General features: G+C 50.9%; 3 protein-coding genes across 3 annotated transcripts; 1 reads left to right on the top strand and 2 right to left on the bottom strand.

Annotated features, from left to right (window-relative positions):
• Nucleotides 1-8,037: 8,037 nt before the first annotated feature.
• Nucleotides 8,038-12,373, top strand: MLST8 (MTOR associated protein, LST8 homolog). Its single transcript, XM_081088693.1, has 9 exons — nt 8,038-8,226; nt 8,835-9,009; nt 9,173-9,224; nt 9,309-9,471; nt 9,929-10,004; nt 10,087-10,239; nt 11,203-11,327; nt 11,495-11,658; nt 11,792-12,373. The coding sequence occupies exons 2-9, from the start codon at nt 8,881-8,883 to the stop codon at nt 11,908-11,910; spliced, it is 981 nt and encodes a 326-aa protein (XP_080944819.1). The 5' UTR covers nt 8,038-8,226; nt 8,835-8,880; the 3' UTR covers nt 11,911-12,373.
• BRICD5 (BRICHOS domain containing 5) lies at nt 12,306-13,960 on the bottom strand. The gene is made up of 6 exons (XM_081088695.1): nt 13,787-13,960; nt 13,497-13,625; nt 13,131-13,286; nt 12,947-13,048; nt 12,531-12,684; nt 12,306-12,431 (listed from the first exon to the last, which is right to left on the bottom strand). The coding sequence occupies exons 1-6, from the start codon at nt 13,835-13,837 to the stop codon at nt 12,337-12,339; spliced, it is 687 nt and encodes a 228-aa protein (XP_080944821.1). The 5' UTR covers nt 13,838-13,960; the 3' UTR covers nt 12,306-12,336.
• An 881-nt stretch (nt 13,961-14,841) lies between these two features.
• On the bottom strand, nt 14,842-17,903 carry PGP (phosphoglycolate phosphatase). Its single transcript, XM_081088694.1, has 2 exons — nt 17,179-17,903; nt 14,842-17,080 (listed from the first exon to the last, which is right to left on the bottom strand). Exons 1-2 carry the CDS (start codon nt 17,816-17,818, stop codon nt 16,755-16,757), a joined length of 966 nt encoding a protein of 321 aa, XP_080944820.1. The 5' UTR covers nt 17,819-17,903; the 3' UTR covers nt 14,842-16,754.
• Between the last annotated feature and the right edge of the window lie 4,243 nt (nt 17,904-22,146).

Below are 22,146 nucleotides of genomic sequence, written 5' to 3'. Positions count from 1 at the left end.
TTCCAAAATGGGGTGGTTTCTCCTTGGCAGAGCCATTGTGACAACCTGATGCATAATGTGGTTAAAATGCTCAGCACGGTTTGGTGGTTCTTAAAAAGTTAAACAGAGTCACCACGTGACCCAGCAATTCTACTCCTAGGTATATGAGAAATGAAAACATGTACTCAAAAAGATACTTGTATAGCCTGGCTGTGTGGCTCAGTGGTTGAGTGTCAACCTATGAACCAAGAGGTCATGGTTCCATTCCCAGTCAGGGCACATGCCCGGGTTGCAGGCTTGATCCCCAGTGTGGGGTGTGCAGGAGGCAGCAAATCAATGATTCTCTCTCATCATTGATGTTTCTCTCTCTCTCTCTCCCTCTCTCCCTTCTTCTCTGAAATCAATAAAAATACATTTTTTAAAAAGATACTTACTTGTACAGGAATTTTCATAGCAGCATCATTCAAAATAACCAAAAAGTAGAAACAAATTAAGTTGAATTAATAAATAAAATGTGTGCTGAAACCGGTTTGGCTCAGTGGATAGAGCGTCGGCCTGCAGACTGAAAGGTTCCAGGTTCGATTCCGGTTAAGGGCATGTACCTGGGTTGCGGGCACATCCCCAGTAGGAGATGTGCAGGAGGCAGCTGATCGATGTTTCTCTCTCATCGATGTTTCTAACTATCTCTCTCCCTTCCTCTCTGTAAAAAATCAATAAAATATATTTTTAAAAAATAAATAAATAAATAAATAAATAAATAAATAAATAAAATGTGGTCTAGCTACACAATGGAAAATTACTTGGCCATAAAAAGGAAAAAAGTACTGCCCAGGCAGCGTGGCTCAGTGGTTGAGCCTCAACCTATGAACCAGGAGGTTATGGTTCGATTCCCGGTCAGAGCACATGCAGGCTCAATCCCCAGTGTGGGGTGTGTAGAAGGCAACTGATCAATAATTCTCTCTCATCATGGGTCTCTCTCTCTCTCTCTCCCTTCCTCTCTAAAATCAATACAAAAAAGTTTTTTTAAAAAAGGTAATAAGTACTAATACTTGTTAATAACTGGATGAAACTTGAGAACATGAAAGAAGCCAGACACATAAAGCCATATATTGTATAATCCCATGTATATGAAATATCCATACAAGCCAATATTCTTGATGAACACAGATGCAAAAATTTTCAACAAAATACTAGCAAACTGGATTCAACAATACATTAAAAGGATTACACACCATGACATAGTGGGATTCATTCCAGGGATGCAAGGATGGTTTAATATCTGTAAATCAATGTGATACATCACATTAACAAAATTAAGGATAAAAATCATATATCATCTCAATAGATTCAGAAAAAGCATTTCACACAATTAAACATCCCTTTATGATAAAAAGTCAACAGAGTGGTTATAAAAGGAACATATCTCAACATAATAAAGGCTATATATGATAAGCCCACACCTAACATCATACTTACTGGTGAAAAACTGAAAGCTTTTCCGGTAAGATCAGAAACAAGGCAAAGATGTCCATTATTACCACTTCTATTCAACATAGTATTGGCGCCACAGCCACAGCAATTAGAGAAAAGGCATTCAAAATGGAAAGGAAGAAATAAAACTCTCATTATTTATAGATAACATGAGGTGATATATATAAAACCCTAAAGACTTCCCCAAAAAACTATTAGAATAAATAAATTCAGTAAAGTTGTAGGATAATCAATATGTAGAAATCTATTGCATTTCTATACACCAATAATGAGTGATCAGAAAAAGAAAACAATTCCATTTACAACTGCATCGAAAAGTATGAAATACCTAGGAATAAACTTAAGCCAGGAGGTGAAAAGACATGTACTCTGAAAACTATTAAGACATTAAAAAAAGGCATTGAAGCCCTAACCAGTTTGGCTCAGTGGATAGAGCATCGGCCTGCGGACTGAAAGGTCCCAGGTTCAATTCCGGTCAAGGGCATGTACCTTGGCTGCAGGCAACATCCCCAGGAGGGGGTGTGCAGGAGGCAGCTGATCGATGTTTCTCTCTCATTGATGTTTCTAACTCTCTATCCCTCTCCCTTCCTCTCTGTAAAAAAATCAATAAAATATATTTTCAAAAAGGGCATTGAAGAAGATACAAATAAATGGAAAGCTATACCTAGCTCATGAATTGAAAGGATTGATTGTTAAAATGTCCTCACTATCTATATACAGATGATACAGATTCAATGCAATCCCTATTAAAATACCAATGGCATTTTTCTCAGAATTAGAATAACTCATTCTAAAAGTTACATGGAACCACAAAAGACCCAGAATAGGCAAAGAAATCTTGGGGAAAAACAAAGTGGAAGCAATCACACTCCCTGATTTCAAACTATACTACAAAGTTACAATAATCAAAACAGTGTGATACTAGCATGAAAACAAATATACAGATCAATAGAATGGAGTAGAGATCCCCAAAATAAATCTTATATATGGTCAATTAATCTACGACAAAGAAAGCAAGGATATTCAATGCAGTAAAGACAGTCTTTTCAATAAGTAGTGTTGAGAAAACTGTACAGATACATGCAAAAAAAAGAGAAAAGAAACTGGACTACTTTCTTACACCTTATCTATCTATCTATCTATCTATCTATCTATAGATAGACATCTATATATCTATATCTATATATCTTACCTAATAATAGACAAACATGTAAATTGACCGTACGTTCGCTACACTAACCAGCCAATCAGAGAGTATGCAAATTAACCTAACAAAGATGGCAGTTAATTTGCATATGTAGGCTCCAAGCGGTGAAGCGAAGCCTGACAGCCCCAGGGCCGGTGGAGCAGCAAAAGCCTCACGGCTGTGGGGTCGGCTCCGGCTGGAGCCTGGCCAGAGCGAAGGCCTGGGTGCCGGGCGCCGGAGGAAAACCGGTGCCAGCAGCCAGGGAAAAGGAAGGCCTATTGCACGAATCTCTTTGTGCAACAGGCCTCTATTGTATATATAAAAGCCTAAGCGACCGAACAACAGAACGACCCAATGATCAGTCAACCAGTCGCTATATGCACACTGACCACCAGGGGGCAGATGCTCAATACAGGAGCTGTCCCCTGGGGGTCTGTGTGCTCCCACAGCCAATCTCCCACAGCCAGCCAACCTCCTGTGGTCCCTCTTCTTGGGTGGCCGGCCAACCTCCCACAGTCCCTCCCCGCAGCCGGCTGGCCCCCCCATCAGCCCCGATCAAGAAGGCCAGCTAACCAACCTCCTGCGGTTCTTCCCCCAGCTGGCCAGCCCTGATCGCCCCAATAGGGACAGGCGAGACAACCCCGGCCCCAGTCGCCAGCCAGGCCAAGGGACCCCACCCATGCACAAATTCGTGCACCGGGCCTGTAGCATAAAATAAACTCAAAATGGATTAAAGACTTGAATGTAAGACCTGAAACCAAAATCTCCTAGAACAGTGGTTCTCCACCTTGGCTGCATATTAAAATCACCTGGGAATCTTTTTAAAATCCTGATTTCTGGGCCTCATCCTCCGAAAATTCTGTTTCTTTGTTATGGGGTGGGGCCACAACATTAGTAACAAAGAAACAGAATTTCTGGAGGATGAGGCCCAGAAATCAGGATTTTAAAAAGATTCCCAGGTGATTCTAATGTGCAGCCAAGGTGGAGAACCACTGTCCTAGAAGGAAACATAGGCAGTAATCTCTTGAACATTACTCTTTTTAAAAATATATATATTTTTTTATTGATTTCAGAGAGAAAGGGAGAAAGAGAAATAGAAACATCAATGATGAGAATCATTGACCGGCTACCTCCTGCATGCCCTCTAATGGGGATCAAGCCCACAACCCAGGCATGTGCCTGACTGGGAATCGAATCGTGACCTCCTGGTTCATAGGTTGATGCTCAACCACCCAGCCACACTGGCTGGGCTGGACATCACTCTTAGCAGTATCTTTTTGGATATGTCTCTTCAAACAAGGGGAAAAAAGAAAAAAAAAGGAATTACATCACACTAAGAAGTTTTTGCACAGTGAAGGAAACCATCAATAAAATGAAAAGATAATCTACTGAATGGCAGGAGATATTCACAAATGACACATCTCACAAAAGGTTAATATCCAAAATATATAAGGCACTCATACAACTTAACCAAAAAAATCCAATTTAAAAAATGGGCAGAGGTGGGTGAAAAAAGTAAAAGGATTAAAAAGTACAAATTGGGCCCTAGTCAGTTGGTTCAGTGGGTAGAGCGTGGGCCCTCAGACTGAAGTCTCCCAGGTTCAATTCCAGCAAGGGCACATACCTTGGTTGCAGGCTCAATCCCTGGCCCTTATCAGGGTGCGTGCAGGAGGGAACCAATCGATGTTTTTCTCTCTGTCTTTCCCCATCCCTTCCACTCTCTCTAAAAAAAAGAGTCAATGGAAAAATATCCTCAGGTGAGGATTAAGAACAGCAACAAAAACAACAATAAAGCCGAAACCGGTTTGGCTCAGTGGATAGAGCGTCGGCCTGCGGACTAAGAGGTCCCAGGTTCGATTCCGGTCAAGGGCATGTACCTGGGTTGCGGGCATATCCCCAGTAGGAGCTGTGCAGGAGGCAGCTGATTGATGATTCTCTCTCATCAATGTTTCTAACTCTCTATCCCTCTCCCTTCCTCTCTGTAAAAAATCAATAAAATATATTTAAAAAAAAACACACAACAACAATAAAAACAACAACAAAAGCAACAAAAATAAAGTACAAATTGGTAGTTACAAAATAGTCACAGGGATATAAAAGTACAGCATACGTAATACAGTCAATAATATTGTAATAGCTATGTATGGTACCAGGTGGGTACTTGAAATATTGGGGTGATCACTTTATGAAGTATATGATTGTTTAATCACTATGCTGTACACCTGAAATTAATTTATATAATAAAAGCCTAAGCAACCGTTCTGGTGGAATCGACAGAACCGGTCACTCACTATGATGTGCACTGACCACCAGGGGGCAGACACTCAACACAGGAGCTGCCCCCTGGTGGTCAGTGTGCTCCCATGGTGGTCAGCTGGGCTCATGGCTGGTGAGCACAGTGGCAGCAGGGAGAGCCTCTCCCGCCTCCACGGCAGCCCTAAGGAGCAGCGAGCCCAGTGGACAGGAGCAGCGAGCAGGCAGGTGGTAAGGAGCGAGGGGTCCCGGACTGCGAGAGGGTACAGGCCGGGCTGAGGGACGCCCCCCTCCCCCAGTGCATGGATTTCATGCACGGGGCCTCTAGTACAAAATAATATTGAATGTCAACTTTAATGGAAAAATAAAAATTTTTAAAAATGGGCAGAGGACCTGAATAAACATTTCTCCCAAACAGAACATACAGATGGCCAACAGATATATGAAAAGATACTCAACATCACTAATGATCAGAGAAATTAAAATCAAAACCACAATGAGATATCGCCTCACACCTATCACAATGGCTATCATCAATAAACAACAAATGTTGGTGAGTATGTGGAAAAAGGGAACCCACATATACTGCTGATGGGACTGTAAACTAGTACAGCCACTATGGAAAACAGTATGGAGATCCCTCAAAAAATTAAAAATAGAGGTGCCATACAATCCAGCAAATCCATTTCTGGGTATTTATCTGAAGAAAACAAAAACACTAATTTGAAAGGTATATGCACCCCTATGTTCACTGCAGCATTACTAGTAATAGCCAATGTATGGAAGTAACATAGATGTCCACCAATAGAGAAATGGATAATGAAGATCTGGTGTATATACATAATGGAATATTATTCAGCCATAAAAATTATGAGATCTTGCCATTTGCAATAACATGGTTGGACCTAGAGGGCATTATGCTAAGTGAAATAAATCAGACAAAGAAAGATAAATACCCTATGATTTCACTTACATGTTGAACCTAAAACAAAACAAATGAATAAAGAAAACAGAAGCACACTGGGAACAAGCTGATGCTTAAAGGGGAGAGGCGGAGAAATGGAAATGAAAAATTTAAAAATAAAAAAGAAATATCCAGAATAGGCAAGTCCATAGAGACAGAAAGTAGATTGATTGGTAGTTGCCAAGAGCTGGGGGAGTTGAGCGGGGTGGGGGTGGGGAATGATGAGTGATTGCATAATGGATATGTGGTTTTCTTTTGGGGTGATGAAAATATTCTGGAACTAGATAGAAGTGGTTGTTGCACACCTTTTTAATGTACTAAATGTCACAAATTTTGAAAAAAGTTAATTTCATATTATGTGAATCTCACCTCAATTAAAACAAAAACAGCATAATGCCTCACACAGAATAAGCCCTCAAAATGCTATGAAAGGTGCTGAAAACCAGGAGTTCAATAGGTAAAGAGGTGGAGGGGAAAGCATCCTAGGTGTGGGGAAAGGTTCAGAAGGGAGTGTGTGGCAGCAAACCATCTGCTCTGGCCAGATGGAGCATAGAGCAAGTGGCTTATGGAGCAGAGAGGGAGAGAAAGCTGCGGGGTCTGTAGAGGCCAGACCCAGGAGTTTGGAGGGTGACAGGAAATTCCTGAAGGCTTTTAACAGGGCTCAGAGTTAGGTTTTTAAGAGCCGGTTTTGCAATGTGTAGGATAGCTTGAAGGGGGGCCCAAGTGGTGTGGGAAGGCAGGCCAGAATGTTGTGGGAGAGTGGGTAGTGGATGCACCTGGATCATAACTAGTTGTAACACCCAGGTAGCCACTGCTCACAGAGGAGTAGGTCCATAGTGAATTGTCTTGGCTGTGAAAAGTAGAGATGTCCGTGGGGCCTTCCAGGGAATGTCTCACGGGGTGCTAGACCTGAGCTGGAGACCCGGGAGGAGGGATGGTGGTACTAGAAGCCCTGGAGACCCCAGGGACAGGGTGGTGTGCAGAGACAAAAACTCTGGAAGGCATCAGCCTTAGGGACAGAAAGAGGCTGAGTGCCTGGACAAGAAGCTGGGCAACAGGAGCTTTTCCGGAGCAGTGCTGTCAACTACTGTGCAAACGTGTCAAGATCCAGAAAGAAAAGTATCGACTGGGTTTGGCAGCATGAGAAGGGCAGTGACCTTGTGACATTTTAACTGGATCGCTGGGAATAAAAGTCCTGACAGCAAGAGGAGTGGGAAGCGAGAATGTGGAACCAGCAAGGCACTGAAGACAGCTCTTTGAAGGAGAGAGTGCTGGCTGGAAGTAGAGTTTTGGGTTGTTTTATGGACGTTAAAGTCTGGGGAGAAGGAAGAAGGGGAGGTGGGGAAGGTACAGGAAGGAAGGTGCTTGGGGCCCAGAGCCTGGGTGGATGGGCTGGAGGATGCGGCCTTGGTACAAGGGCCAGATGAGGAGGGGGGTGGAGGTGCAGCTGCGTTTTGAGCCTGGTGGGCACAAACAGTGGGAGAGCCTGTCTTAAGGGCTGTTTTTCTGTGAAAAGGGGTGAGACCACGTGCCTGGAGTGTGTGTGTGTGTGTGGGGGGGGGGGGAGAATGGAAAATAAAAGTATGAGGGACCCCAGTTCTGGAGGGATCACTGGGCTGAGTTAGGGGAATGGAGGATGGAGCTACAAACCCCTCTAAGTGCCCGGACTAGGGTTGCCAGATTTAGCGAATAAAACTACAGGACGCCTAGTGACATCTGAATTTCAGGTAAGCAACGAATAACTTTTTAGTTTATCTCATGCAATATTTGGGACTTTTTTTTTTTAAGTTATTGCTGCTCATCTGAAATTCACATGTCACTAAGCGTCCCGTAATTTACCTGGGAATCCTACCCCGGCATGGCGAGTAGGGGGTGGAAGGGACTGCGCGACCCGGCCTCGGGGCCCGAGCACGGAAAACGAGTGCCACAGGCTGGGGTGCTCGAGTGAGGAGAGGGCTGAGGCCACTACTTCGTCCGCCTACCCCTCGCCGCCAGCCAGCACCGAGACCTCCGCTGGTTCTCCCAGGGAGGGACTGGCTCCGCAGCAGCAGAGCTTTGGTCTCGTCCCACCCACCCCCGCACGGCCGTGGTGTCGCCCTAGCGGCCCATCGATAACTCTACGCTCGGCCGCAGGCTCTATCGACTCACTCCTGCCCCACTCGCCGTCCTGGACTGCGGCGGAGCGCCGAGGCGCCCGTACGGGATTGGGGTCGCGGCACGAGGGCTAGAAAGCAGCTACTGTGTGGCCCGGAGAGCGCGCCCGGAGGAAGCTGGCCCAGTGGGACGGAGCCCGGCCGGCCGGCAGAGAGCCAGGGAGCGCCAGGACCCCGCCACCGAGGGCCCCTCACATCAGGTCTAGCCGCTGGCCTGCTACGCATGCGCAGTCGCAGCACTCGGCTTTCCCGTCGGCCCGCCTGCTGCCTTGCGCACGCGCGACCCATCCCTGCGGCAGAGTGGCGTCGGGCGAACTGCCCCCTGCGGGTGGCGGCGGCCGCGGCGTGTCTGTGGGGCCGGCGCGGGAGCGCGCCGTAGAGCTGGGAGGCTGCCCCTTGCCGGTTGCCGGGCGTGTCCCTAAACTTCTCTGTGCCTCAGTTTTTCCATCTCTAAAATGGGAATGATGTCTATATCTCTCCGAGTGGACCTATACTCTGTTTAGGACAGCGATTTTCAACCAGTGTGCCGCAAGAATTTTTAAAACATGCAATTCCCATTTAGTCCGGGACACTGACCTCTTTTTCCTTAGATTGTCAAATTTAAAAATGACAACAGCCAACACAACAGTAGGCCTTCAGTGTGAATGAATCAGAATTATAACTTTTTGTGTGTGTGTCAGATCAGCAAAAATATTTTTTGGTGTGCCGCAGAATTTTAGTATTTAGTTTATGTGTGCCATGAGCTGTAAAAGATTGAAAATCGCTGGTTTAGGACATACAGGGTTATACTCATCTTTCTATTTTCCAGATCCTCTGGCCTTTGATCCCTGCTGAGTCTTCCAAGCAGCCACAACATGAACACATCTCCAGGCACTGTGGGCAGTGACCCGGTCATCTTGGCTACTGCGGGCTATGACCACACCGTGCGGTTTTGGCAGGCCCACAGCGGGATCTGCACTCGCACGGTGCAGCACCAGGACTCTGTATCCTCTGCTGGGAAGGTGGGGAGGGTGGTGCTGGACAGGACTCCTGGTGGGGAGAGCAGCCTGGGGTGGGGAGAATACAGCAGCAGCTGAGCCAGATGGTGGAGGCCTTGAGGGCTCCGGACTCCAGGGCTCTGCTGGTCATCGTCCTTAGCATACATAGCAGGTGAATGCACTGGAAATCACGCCTGACCGCAGTATGATTGCTGCTGCAGGTACCTGCACCCTCAACCTGACCCCTGACCTCTTGGTGGTTTGATCTAGGCACAGCCAAACCTCAGTTTGGTCTATGCCCACAGGTTACCAGCACATCCGCATGTATGATCTCAACTCCAATAACCCCAACCCCATCATCAGCTATGACGGGGTCAATAAAAACATCGCGTCTGTGGGCTTCCACGAGGATGGCCGCTGGATGTACACGGGTGGGGAGGACTGCACTGCCCGGATCTGGGACCTCAGGTGTGGATGCCAGGCAGGAGGGCCAGCTGCCTGGATGTGTAGGGGTTCTGGGTGTATGGGAATGAGGGTCAAACTGGAGATGACTTAGGTCGGGTTCCCTCAGCAGAAGCCGAGACAGGGTTTGCTATGTGGGTGATTTATTGAGAGCAATGAGGAAAGCAGGTTAGAGAAGAGATAAAGCCACACAAAGATGAGTCCAGTCTCAGCCTGTCCCACAGGGAACTCTGGAGAATAAATTGCATCAAAGAGCAAGTCCTGCCTTGAGGCAGGGGACTGGCCTTTATGTCCCTTTTGAGTCAGTCATTGGCTTCAGACTGCCCCTGGTGAATGTGAGCCTCCTAACTATTTCCTGTGGGGTAGCTCTTCTCAGCAGAGGGCCAGGATAAATGGCCAGGGAAAGGGCATCTGGGTGGGGCACCAACAGCATCTCCTACAGTATTTGTCTCCCACCCCAAAGGTCCCGCAACCTGCAGTGTCAGCGGATCTTCCAGGTGAACGCACCCATTAACTGTGTGTGCCTGCACCCCAACCAGGTGAGGGGTATGCACAGGTCTGGGCACCCTGGGGCTTTGGGGGACAGGGGTCCTGCCTTATCTCACCTCCCTTGCACCCCAGGCAGAACTCATTGTGGGTGACCAGAGCGGCGCTATCCACATCTGGGACTTAAAAACTGACCACAATGAGCAGTTGATCCCTGAGCCTGAGGTCTCCATCACATCTGCCCACATTGATCCAGATGCCAGCTACATGGCAGCAGTAAACAGCACTGTGAGTCCTGGGGTGGGTGCAGTGGGGGAGACCAACTCAGCACCCAGCCCTTATCTCCTTTATTCCCTGCAGGTGTCTCCCTTACCCCACAGTTCTGCTTTCCCTCCTGTACTCCAGCTCCAACCCAGTCACCAAAGTCAAGAGGCCACCTCTCGTTTCCTGCTGTAGCCCCAACAGTTCCCATCTCCTGAATCTCTTACTGTCCCACTTACCCCATTTCCTGACCCAAGTTTCCCTTGCCTCCCCTTCTCTGTGGCCTCCCTCTGACCCCCCTCGCCCCGATCCATTCTCTTTCTGCCACCAGGGCATTCTTCAGTAGAACCAGCCTGATCCCATTGTTCCCTGAATAAACCCCATGACGACCCTGGCTCCTTATCAGGGCCTCAAGATACTGTGGGTGCCCTCCTCTCATCTCATTTTTTTTCATCCTCACCCAAGGAATGAGGATATTTTTTCCATTGATTTTAGAAAGTAGAAGGCAGGGAGGATGTGGTGGGGGGAGGGATTGGAGGGAAGAGGAGAGAGAAACATGATGTGACAGAGACACATTAGCTGGTTGCCTCCCACACTTACCCTGACTGGGGGCGGGGATCAGACCTCCAACCTAGGTGTGTGCCCTTGAACCAGAGTTGAACCTGTGACCTTTCAGGATGCAGGCCAATGCTCTAACCATTGGCCCATCTCATTCTTCACATTCTGATTGGCCAGCAGCATCAGGAAGGCTAGATATAGCCGCTTGCTCTCAGCCCACCAGGTGTAGCCCTTGATTGGGGCCAGGCCTCCAAGTGGTCTCTGCAGGCAGGACTTGATGTGCCTGCAACATGTCCCTGGCCCCAGACCCCCTGTGCACAGCCACGGTGTTGGATGGCAGCCCCTGGATCTGGGTCTACCTGCTAGGGCATCCATCCCCATGTGTCAGACTGGAGGTTCTGGTCCCCTCATGACTTTCCTCCTACCCCGCAGGGGAACTGCTATGTCTGGAATCTGACGGGGGGCATTGGCGATGAGGTGACACAACTCATCCCCAAGACCAAGATCCCAGCACACACCCGCTACGCCCTGCAGTGCCGCTTCAGCCCAGACTCCACGTGTGTGCAGGGCCCGGTGGACCAGGAGTTCTCCATGGCTATGGGGAGGAAGGGACCTGACTGGGTTGGGGGCTTGATGGATCTGGGACTGCTTGGTGGATGGCAAGGGGATGCAAGGTTAGAGTGACTGCTGATGACACACCCACCATGCTCATACCCACCCCTAGGCTCCTTGCCACCTGCTCAGCTGACCAGACGTGCAAGATTTGGAGGACGTCCAACTTCTCCCTGATGACGGAGCTAAGCATCAAGAGCAGCAACCCCGGAGAGTCATCCCGAGGCTGGATGTGGGGCTGCGCCTTCTCTGGGGACTCCCAGTACATTGTCACAGGTGAGTCCCACCTACCCTGCCTCCCTGCCTTGCTAGCCCAGTGGTGCTTGCTGCGGCTTCCCTGCTACCTGGGAGCCAGCCTCCAGTGTGGGGCCAAATCCTGAGCTGATACCTATGTCCTCCCTCCCCATAGCTTCCTCTGACAACCTGGCCCGGCTTTGGTGTGTGGAGACGGGAGAGATCAAGAGAGAATACGGCGGCCACCAGAAAGCCGTGGTCTGCTTGGCCTTCAATGACAGTGTGCTGGGCTAGCCTGTGCCCCCCTGGGATTGCAGGCAGCCACCAGGCAGCACTGGCTGATGTGACTGTTCAGCTGCCATGTCAGAGCGGACCCTTCTCGGGCTAGCCTCTACCAGCTTAGGCTAGCTGGACCTGACTGACTGCCCTGGCCCCCTTGGCCAGCCTAGATGGGCCAAGCTGGTCTGCTGAGGGCTCTCTTAGTCCCTGGTTGCTTATCTGGATGTGACAGGGCTCAGGAGGCTGACCCAAGCAGCCTGGCTGCTGCCCACCCCCAAGCCAGTGCTTCCCCCCCTCCCCACCCATTACATGTCCCGAGACCACAGAAAACACCATCACGGCCAGGTGGAGGGGTTTATTAGCCCCTGCTGGTGGCTGCCTTCCATGGCACTGATAGGGCCGTCCAGCTGGCTGGCTGGTGGGGCTGGGTGGGCTGGGGGTTCAGTCTGGGAGGTAATAAAAGCAGACTGACACACAGATGTTGCTTGGGAAGCAGATGTCGATGCATAGATAGATCAGCCGCTGCCTCCGGGGCCCTGTGGGGAAGGGCCTTAATGAACCCCAAAAGAGTTCCTCTCCCTCTCCCAGAATGTCCATGGGAGCCCAGGCCTCTCCCCATAGCTGCCCCGACTCACCCTCTGCTCGACGGGCCCAGTAAATGGGGATCTTTGAGCAAAAGTGCCGCACTGAAGCCCCCACTTGGGCAGGGTCCACCTCATGGCTCCCAAGCACTGCCAGCAGCTCCTGAGTATAGTGGGTCTCCTGGCTGGGGCTGTCAGACCCCTGGGTCTGCAGAGAAGGCTCCGGTGGGCCTTGGGCCAGGGATACTTGCACTGCCTTTGGCTGGGCAGGGCCCATGAATCTCTGGACATGCCAGCACTGTGCCAGCCACGCCCTCAGTTCTTGTCAGCAGTCTCAGCAAAGGGAAGATAGAGCTTCTGTTCCCCTGAAACCAGAGCCCCAGCCCACCCCGGGCCCAGGCGGTACACAGGACCCTTTGTCTGGCCCATGGCCTGGAAAGCCTGACCATGCGAGTATGGAGGCTGCTCACCTTTGAGGTGTTCACCAGCAGCTGCAGGGTCTTGCGATCTCTGGGCTCCATTGGGTGGAGGAAGCAGGCCCGGTGCTCTGCAGGTCGGTAACAGACACAGTCCTGGGGAGGCAGGCAGGTAAGGAAAGTCCATCTGACCACCTTTAGGCAGTGACCCCCTCCCCCTCCCCACCAGTCAACTCACGCTCTGCCCATCGAACAGCACCGCCCAGCTGTGGTTACTCTGAGTCGGGGTTACCCTGATGGTTGCCACATTCCCGGCCACGTCCACCTGGGCAGTTTGGTTGAACTGGTACACCCTGGGGCTCGGGAGGGTCAGACGGAGCATCTGTAGCAGTGGCTGGGTGGGAAGCCAGAGCTCAGCTGGGCAGGCTAGGGCTGCCCTCACCCTCTTTCCCCAGCCCTTCTTCCAGGCTTCTGACCCCTCCACTCCTTTGTCCTCCCCCTGTAAGCTCAGCTCTAAGCCCTGGATTCATTGGAGGGCTGGATGTGCTGGCCTTTCCTCCCCCTTCCTAGTGTGCATGCCTGCCCAGGTCCTGAGGAGGCTCACCTTGGGAGGGCTGTGAGCAAAGCCAAAAAGCCCTCCAGTTACAGCCCCAGCAGTGGCCAATGCCAGCAACAGCAGCAGCAGCAGCAGGCCCAGGGCTCTCCAGCCCCCATGGCAGGGTCTGGTCTTCACCTGAGGGCACACTGCAGTCAGTGGGGCTTGGAGCAGACTGGCTCAGGGAAGATAGGGGTTGAGGAAGTGTGGGTGATGGGTGTTGCCCTCTTGTCCCCTGCTCAGGGCATGCCCTGGGTCTTTGTCCCAGGAGAGGGCACTGGGTGATGGGAGGCACTCACCCTGATAGGCCCAGGCCTAGGATCCTCTGCACAGCAGCTCCCCTGCTCCATGATGCAGCCCTGGTGACAATGCACTGATTGTCTGCCACTCCTTGGAGTCAGCCAGGAAAACCTCAGGAGCCTCTGATAAGCCAAACAACCGTCCTGGCCCCCTCCCCTCCTGCCTCCTCCCCAGCCCAGCTACCTGAGCCAAGACAGCCCTCTCCCCTCCACCTGGGGGAGGGGGATGAGCTTGTCACCGTGCCTGGCTCTCCGCACACTTGGCCTGTACTAACCTGAGAGCACAAACCTGGTAGGGCATGAGAGCATGGCCATTGTGGAAATCAAGACCTGCTGAATAGCAGGCAGGGCAGCCCAGGCCTGGCAAGAGCAGCTTTGTCTTGTTGGGGGCAGATTAACTTTTCCTAAAGAGGCCTGTTACGAGTCTCCTGGGTTACCTCCAGACTCCTAGGGCTGGGCACAAGGCCTGGCACATAGCAAACCATCAATAAATGCCTATGTTATGAAAGGTTGGTATTTTGCACTGCCACCCTACTTCCCTCCCATAAACCCCAGCCACTTCCCAACCCCTGCAATTTTGGGTTGGGTAGCATCCAAGAGAATGTGCCTCACACCAGGATGGCTTCCAGGAAGCTCTGCTGCAGAAAAGGTAGCCTACCCGAACCTCCTTTGCACCCTGAGATGGTTAGGTCAGCCTTGTGTCCACCAGCCTCTGCCCTGACCAGCATAGCTTTTCTCTAACTGTGCTATGGCCTGGCTCCTAGCTTGCATTTCCAGTCACCTAACACTGGATTGTGACAGGCAGGACTCCCCAGGCAGCTTTCGCAACATGGGTGCCCTTACCAGGAGCCCTTTCCTACTCTGGTTTTGCTTTGTGCTTCACTTTTCCTGGATCTTCAGAACCTGTCCTGTTAGGAACCTGGGGTTGTTTCCAGCTCTGGAATTGAAGATCCTTCAACTAAGTCCTCCCGCCCCTACCCACATGAAGGCTAGACAGCTGCAGCCTGTGTGTGAAGGCTGCTGTCAAGACGAGAACAAGGAACGCTAGTCAGCATGGGTTTGAGAGTTTAATGTGCATTTGAGTTCACACAGTGCAATAAGGGCAGAGATGGGGCGCAGAACGGGAAGGTGTCGCTGGCTGCCGCACTTGCTGTGTGCTCCTGGTGTGGGTGACAACGCCCTGATAGGCCTGCTCAATATCCAGACCCACCTTGAGCCGACCTTGCAGAGCCAACGTCAGCACCACCAACCTCACAGGCACCGGCTGCCCTGCTGTTGTTGGCAGAGTCCAACCCCCAGACACTCCAAGCCTGGGAGAGCTAAAGGCTCAGAACACCCTTCACTACTGGGAACTCTTAGAGAAAGGAGTAAAAGAGTATTGTAACTCTGGGATTAGGAGAGAAGCCACAGGTTGTAGGCAGACACCACTGGGTGCAGAGCAAGGCCCCGGGAAGGAGTCGGCCCAAAGGAACAGCTTCCCAGGCTCTACCCTACAAGTACAGCTGGAAAGTCTGCTTATCAGGCCTGTTCCCAAAGGTCAGCAACTTAGGGAACAGGCAGAAAAGGCCAGGGCTCCCTACCAAGAACCCGTGGCTAGCCGGTGAACCCTGCCAGTCCTCCAGCTGGCCACTGACCAAGGACTTCAGAGCCAAGATATTTGGCCTCATGGACCATTGGCATCTAACCCCCACACAACCAAAGGTATGGGAGGACAGGAAGAGGCTGGATGCTTTGTAGGAACCATTTTCCTGTTCTTGGGGACACTTCTTTCTTCTCCCACCCAGAGGGCACCCTGGATAACAGGCATTCCTTGGCCTGCATATGACTTTAGCCCTGCTGCTCACTGCGGGGCCTGGAGATTTCTTCGGTGGGATTTGCCCTACCAGACTGAGCACAGCTATTAACATGCTTATGATTCAATTCCACCCCCTGACAAAGTTGTTCAAAAGTTTAAAAAAATAATTTTTTTATAACAATGCTACTCTGAGCTCCCTACACAGCAGGCCAAAGTTCAGCAAAGGCACCCATGTCCTTCTGGCTACTCAGCCAACAATATGCTCACTCCATGTCACTTGGGTTTAAATGCACATTTGAGAAAGCTGTGGTTTAGCTGGGGTGAGTTTACAGAGCTGCACGACCATGTATGAGGAGCAGCAGCCCTGAGCATCTGAAACACAACACTCAATATGGCAGAGTGGTTTGTAAGGAAATGTGGAGTGGCAGTGGTGAGGACAGCTCTCCACACCCCAAAGACAGGGAGACACTACCAGAGGACCACCCCATCCTCCACCCTACCATGCAGGTGAGGAGCTGGAACACAGCAGCAAGCTCCTCTGCTGATGACCCCACCCATGGGGCCTTGGGTTGGTTTGTACATTTCTCCTGATAGTCAAAATAATCAGTCCCTTCTCCCCTTTGCCCTACAAGAGGACTTGATCCCTGAATAAAAATTTCAATAAAATATGTGACACCCCTAGACCTACCTCAGTCCCATCAGCAGGCCCTTAGGTTATCTGAATTCTGGACAGATGTGAAGCCTGCTCTTGCCAATGGCAACCAAAGCCCAGAACTCCCACAATGCCCTCCAAGTTTAAAAGTGCATCTTAGGCCCTGGCCAGGTAGCTCAGTTGGTAAGAGGGTTGTCCTGATATGCCAAGGTTGTGGGTTCGATCCCCAGTCAGGGCACATCCAAGAAGCAACCAATCAATGCATAAATAACAGCAAATTGATGTTTCTCTCCTTTCCTCTCTTAAAAAGAAAAAAAAAAGTGCATCTTAAATTATAAACACCTGTAACAAAATCACCCCCAAACCTTTACTTCCAAGGTTAACTAGTGCCTTTGCTTAACTCCAAGTATAACCTTTAAAGCCACCTAGCTGAGCAAGTGCTTAAGCCCCACCTATTAATTTGGTTAAGTGGTTTTCAATTTTTTTTTTTTTTTATTCTGTAGATTAAAGACGCTAAATCTTTAACCTTGAAGGGCAGGCAAAAGGTCGGCTATGCTGTCAACATAGAAGTCAGGGACCATTTTCCTTTTAGACATGCAGTCACTTTCCTGATTACTCTTCACATCTCTTAGAGAGGAGACTCCAGTGAGGGTGAGGATGGTCTTTAGGCCACAGGAGACGCCCAGGAGGATGTCTGTGTCCAGGCGATCTCCCACCATGACGGTGCGCTCGGGGTTGATGCCGTACTCCTGGGACACGCAGTCGAAGATGAAGCGGCTGGGCTTCCCTATAATGTCGGCCTGGCGCTCAGCGGCCATCTCCACGGCTCGGACCAGACAACCGGTACCTGAGGGGCGGAGAGGGGAGGGGAGGAGAGCGCCCGAGGTCAGAGGGCTGGAGGGGCCCGCCGCCGCCCTCCCACCTCCTGCCCCGGGGCGCACGGACCCGCGATGAAGCGGCCGTTCTCGAGGGGGAGCCGGTTGTCCATGTTGGTGCCCACGAGCAGGCAGCTGGGCTGCTGCAGGTAACGCACGGCCTTGGTGAGCTTCATGTAGCTGAAATGCGGGTCGAAGCCCACCACGACGGCGCGCACGTCGGGCTCGAGCGGCACGTCCAGCCAGGCGCCGGGGCCGTCGCCCTGCAGGGGATCCGGCCCCACGCCCACGCAGGCGACGCCCACGGCCTCCAGCTCCGCGGCCAGCGCTGCGCTGCCCAGCACGTAGGCCTTGGGGGCCGGAGGGCCGGTCAGGCGCTGGCGCAGGTAGAGCGCGGTGCAGTAGGCCGTGCCGAAGACCTCAGGGCTGTCGCCGGGTCCCGCGGGGCCGCCGAAGCCCAGGCGCCGCAGCTTCTCGGCGTAGGCCTCACGGGTCTTGCTGCTGTTGTTGGTGATGAAGCCGAGGCGTTTGCCACGGGCCCGCAGCGCCGTTAGGGTCTCCGGCGCGCCAGGCACGGCCGTCTCGCCGCGCCACAGCACGCCGTCGCAGTCGAACAGCAGCGTGTCCACGTCGGCCAGCAGCGCCTGGGCCCGCTCGGCGTTCAGCCGCACGCAGCGGGCGTCGTCGCCGCCTGCCTCCGCCTCTGCCATGGCCGCCTGCCGCCGTCACCGCCACCGGCAGCCACCGGCCGCTCCTCACAGCCGCCCGCCACAGTGTCCGCCCCGCCCCCGCCGTGCTCATTGGCCCCCCCGCCTCACGCGCACCGTCCATTGGACACCGCCTGCGCCAATCCGCCCCTGCCTACCTCAGGTTGCCGGAGCTCAGCGCCAACCGTCACGGCCCGGCGCAGGGAGGAGGACAGCTATTGGCTGTAAGTCCAGGGGCGCTTCGGTGATTGGCTGGCAGGGAGCCGACCGGTATTCGGAGTGGAACCTTGACTGCGGAAACGCTGCGGAGCCGGGGAGCCGGCGCCGGACGTAAGGCCGCTGCTTATTGGGCAGTTCAGTGGGCAGCTCGCTCATTGGAGGCGCGTGGTCAGCTTAGGTGACGGAGACCCTTCATCGAATGACCCTCAATCGGGCAGGCTATTGATTGGCTGGCTTCTCTCCCGTCGTGCGGGCGGGGCTCTCCGCAGGAGCGCGGTCTGGGTGGGGTGCTGCCCCCCTTTCGGAGGCAGTCGCGTCTTCACCTTCGCTTGGGCTGGGCCGGGCATTGTCCTTCCCACTGGACATTCTCCGCACACAGTGTCAGCGTGCGGACAGACTACGGCCAGTCCCGAGAGCCACCTCGGAACTAACTCCTTCCTCACAAGCCTTGCGTTGTCATTTCCAAAAATGCTTTCGCTGCGGTCTTAGTGGTTTTGTGAACCAGTAACTTCGAGGCAGTGGCATTAGGGTCCTTAGTTGGTCATCATCATTATTATTAGGTTATTGTTATCTTTGAGGTGTAATGTATAATAAATTGCATAAATCATAAGTATGCAGCTTGATGGGGTTTTTACATACCTATACACCTGTGTTAACACAACCCAGATCAAGATTCAGAATATTTCCATCACTTCAGCTTCCCTCACATCACTCTCCAGCCAATAGCGGAGACCCCTCCACCAGCCTCTTTTCTGACTACTATCGCCATGAAGTCATGGCCTCCTTTGCCTGTTGTATTCTTCTGGCTCTTGCTTCTTTGGGTCAACATAATGTCTGTGAAATGCTTCCTTCTTAGTGTTTTTGTTTCGCTTTTGTTGTGTCAACTTAAAAAACATTCAAACCTGTGAAGAACTTTTGTGAGTTTATTTGAGCCAAACTGTCAACATTTTCCGGGAGCAAAATCTCAACGGATTGAGATAATGCTCTCGCCCTGACTGGTTTGGCTCAGTGGATAGAGCGTAGGTCTGCGGACTAGAGATAATGCTCTGGAGAATGGCAGTTTTGCACCTTATTTTATGCATTACAATCAAAAGAGGAGATGTATGTGGGTGACATGAAATCCATTGGTGGTAGATTAAGGAGGCAGGAGAAAGCCGGGGAAAGGGGCGGAACCTCTGGGATTGGATAAAAAGTAAAATGACAGACACATACTTCTTTTACATATAGGTGGGTAAAGGATAGTTAACAGTCAACAATAAACTCAGTAACAATGAGGGGATGTATGGTCTTGGTCTCCACAGAACGGTGCCTGTGCTTTGAGGGGTCCAGAAAAAGGAAAATTACTTGGACATTCCAAAGATGTGTTATCACAGATGCAAAAAGACAATGACAGGCTCAATTAGGGTAAAGATTGACCTTTGTCAGGGAAGATGCTGGCCTAGGACATGACTACCCACCACACACTTTTTTAGCTAAAAAGTTTTAATTTCAGGCTGCCATAGATACAATTTTATGTGTATTTATCACAAAGTAACTTTTGTGGTTACTTTAGGTCTCTGAGTTTGCAAGGCCACCATGCAGGCCTTCCCTGAGCTAGTCAGGTTAGCATATGGCCACTTTTTATCCGGAGTTGTCACTTGGAATATTGTAAGAATATACCCCTGTTGATCTCTTCTCCAGTTGATGGACATTTGGGTTGTTTCCACTTTAGGGCTTGTTATGCAAAGTGCTGAGGTCCCAGAAAACCTTAGCATATTGTTTGTGAATTCCAAAGAAATAACTCAGAGGACTGATGGTGAAAGACATGGGTTTATTAGGACGTAACGTGTATACCAGTGGCGACCAACCAGTGAAGTTTGCCACCACACCGGCTTCCACCTGTGAAGTTGTCCCACTAAGTCCCATCTGGCCTGCAGACAGGCCGCACTGGGAGTGGCCGGCTGGTGCTATTGTTTTGCTGCTACCCAGACTTTCCCAACACAAGGTTTTATGGAGTACAAAAAACAGAGAAAAACAGGGCACACAGCGGGAGAGGGATGTGCCCGTACATAAGCTATGTGAGATCAAAACACTATTTACAATCCTGGCTCACATCTAGAAGCAGTTTCTCTTTGGCATTTCTTCTGGTCAAGGTCTCACAGTCCACTTACAGGTGGTCATCACTATATTTCCAATAGGGTTGGAAGGAGAGTTGGAACGTGGGAAGCGGCCCAGGTTCCCATTTACCATACAAGGTGGAAACAACCCAAATGTACTGAATGGATAAATAAATTGTGATGTATCCATATAATTATTCAGCCGTAAAAAGGAATCAAGTACTGATACATACAACAACCTGGATGTGTTGGAGGTGGCGAGAATGGCACCAGGTGTTAGACCGGTGGGGTCAGACTGTACCTGGGTTCAGCAACCTTGGTACTTGAATTCTGGCTAGGAAAGAATTCAGAGCCAAAACTCAAACTATGAGAGAACATTTATTTAGAAAATCACAGAGGTGGAAGAAGTGAGTGGCAGAAGAAATGGGCTCAGGAGGTAACATGCTTTGCGGGGAGAGGGAAGAGGCATGGGAGGGGAAAGGTGGAGGGTATGCTCAGGGGAGGGAGAACAAGCTGGGTCCTCCACCCTAAGGGCTTTTAAGGGCGGAAGTTTTAGGGGCAATACCAGGAGAAGATCCCAATAGAATACTCATCAACTTTCCAGGTGTATCGTTTCAGGGTCAGGGTCTCCACAGATTGGCAAGTGCCAGGGCAGGGGGTCATCAGTCAATGCAGCTGGTCCTGAGGTCAGCCACCAGGTTTTGTTGCTTTTCTGTAGCTGAAATACAACTGAAGCCTAGACGTTACCCCCCGGGGTTAATGCTTAACGGCTATTCTCCAGTCCCCTTGTTCACACCCCAACCCCCAACCCCATGACTAGCAACGTGCCAGGGGAGGCAAGGTCAGGGGAGGATCCGAACACTGTGACCAGTGATATGGAAGGTCAGAGGGTCTAAACTGCATGATCAGCAATATGCTAGGGGAGGAAAGGTTACCTTGAGGGCAAGGTCCTTGTTTCCCCGGCTTTGTCTGTTGCTTGGCACCCAGGGCTTCCCGCCCTGGTGACTGCCAGTACCTAGCCCTTGCTCTGCTCATGTCTGTCTAACTGCCTACCACAGATGAATTTTGAAAACATTGTGTTAGGCAAAAGAAGCCAGAGGTTGCCCAGCCAGAGTGGCTCAGTGGTTGTGTGTTGACCTATGAACCAGGAGGTCATGGTTTGATTCCCGGTCAGGGCATATGCCTGGGTTGCTGGCTCCATCCCCAGTGGGGGGGTGTGCAGGAGGCAGCTGATTGGTGATTCTCTCTCATCATTGATGTTTTTCTCTCTCCCTTCTTCTCGGAGATCAATAAAAGAAATAATAATAAAGCCAGAGGCAAAAGACCACATGTGTAATTTTATTTATATAAAACTAGAGGCCCGTGCACAACATTCGTGCACTGGAGGTGGGGGGGCGGGGAGCGGATCCCTCAGTCTGGCCTGCGCTTTTTAGCAGTCCCGGAGCCCTTGGGGGATGTCCACAGTGGGATATCCTTACCGCTGTGGCAGAGGCAGGAGAGGCTCCCTGCCACCTCTGCTGCGCTCACCAGCCATAAGCCCAACTTGTGGCTAAGTGGTGCTCCCCCTGTGGGAGCACACTGACCACCAGGGGGCAGCTCCTGCTTTGAGCGTCTGCCCCCTGGTGGTCAGTGCACATCATAGCGACCCAGTTGCTCCACAGTTAGGTTGATTTGCATATTACCCTTTTATTATATAGGATGTTCAGAAATGGTAAATCCATAGAAACAGAAAGTGGTTGCCAGGGGCTGGGGTAAGGGGATAATGGAGAATGACGGCTAATGGGTACAGGGTTTTTTTGAAATGACAAAAGTTCTGAAATTAGATGATGGTGATGGTTGCACAACATTGCGAATGTTCTGTCACTAATGATAAATTTTATGTGTACTTATCACAACTTAAAAAAATACACAAAAGAATAAGAGGCCTAGTGAAGCTAACTGTGCGTGAGCCATCCCAAACTCGGTTTTACTCCATGACCCGGGCAACCAACACGGGACGTTCTGACACCGGAGGGG

Source organism: Myotis nattereri (genome assembly GCF_964212035.1).
Source record: "Myotis nattereri genome assembly, chromosome: 4".
NCBI classification, from domain to species: Eukaryota; Metazoa; Chordata; class Mammalia; order Chiroptera; family Vespertilionidae; genus Myotis; species Myotis nattereri.
Note: the sequence above shows the minus strand (reverse complement) of the source record. Positions and strands in the feature narration are given on the sequence as shown.

Bases quoted from the DNA above. Each gene is read 5' to 3' on its own strand.
- MLST8 (XM_081088693.1), top strand. From the start codon at position 8,881: ATGAACACATCTCCAGGCACTGTGGGCAGTGACCCGGTCATCTTGGCT. The intron at 9,010-9,172 runs GTATCCTCTGCT...TAGCATACATAG, and splicing joins CGGTGCAGCACCAGGACTCT to CAGGTGAATGCACTGGAAAT. The intron at 11,328-11,494 runs GTGTGTGCAGGG...ACCCACCCCTAG, and splicing joins CGCTTCAGCCCAGACTCCAC to GCTCCTTGCCACCTGCTCAG.
- BRICD5 (XM_081088695.1), bottom strand. From the start codon at position 13,837: ATGGAGCAGGGGAGCTGCTGTGCAGAGGATCCTAGGCCTGGGCCTATC. The intron at 12,685-12,946 runs GTGAGCAGCCTC...CCTTCTCTGCAG, and splicing joins TGCTGGTGAACACCTCAAAG to ACCCAGGGGTCTGACAGCCC. The intron at 12,432-12,530 runs GTGAGTCGGGGC...CCTTCCCCACAG, and splicing joins CTGGGCCCGTCGAGCAGAGG to GGCCCCGGAGGCAGCGGCTG.
- PGP (XM_081088694.1), bottom strand. From the start codon at position 17,818: ATGGCAGAGGCGGAGGCAGGCGGCGACGACGCCCGCTGCGTGCGGCTG. The intron at 17,081-17,178 runs GTCCGTGCGCCC...TCCGCCCCTCAG, and splicing joins GAACGGCCGCTTCATCGCGG to GTACCGGTTGTCTGGTCCGA.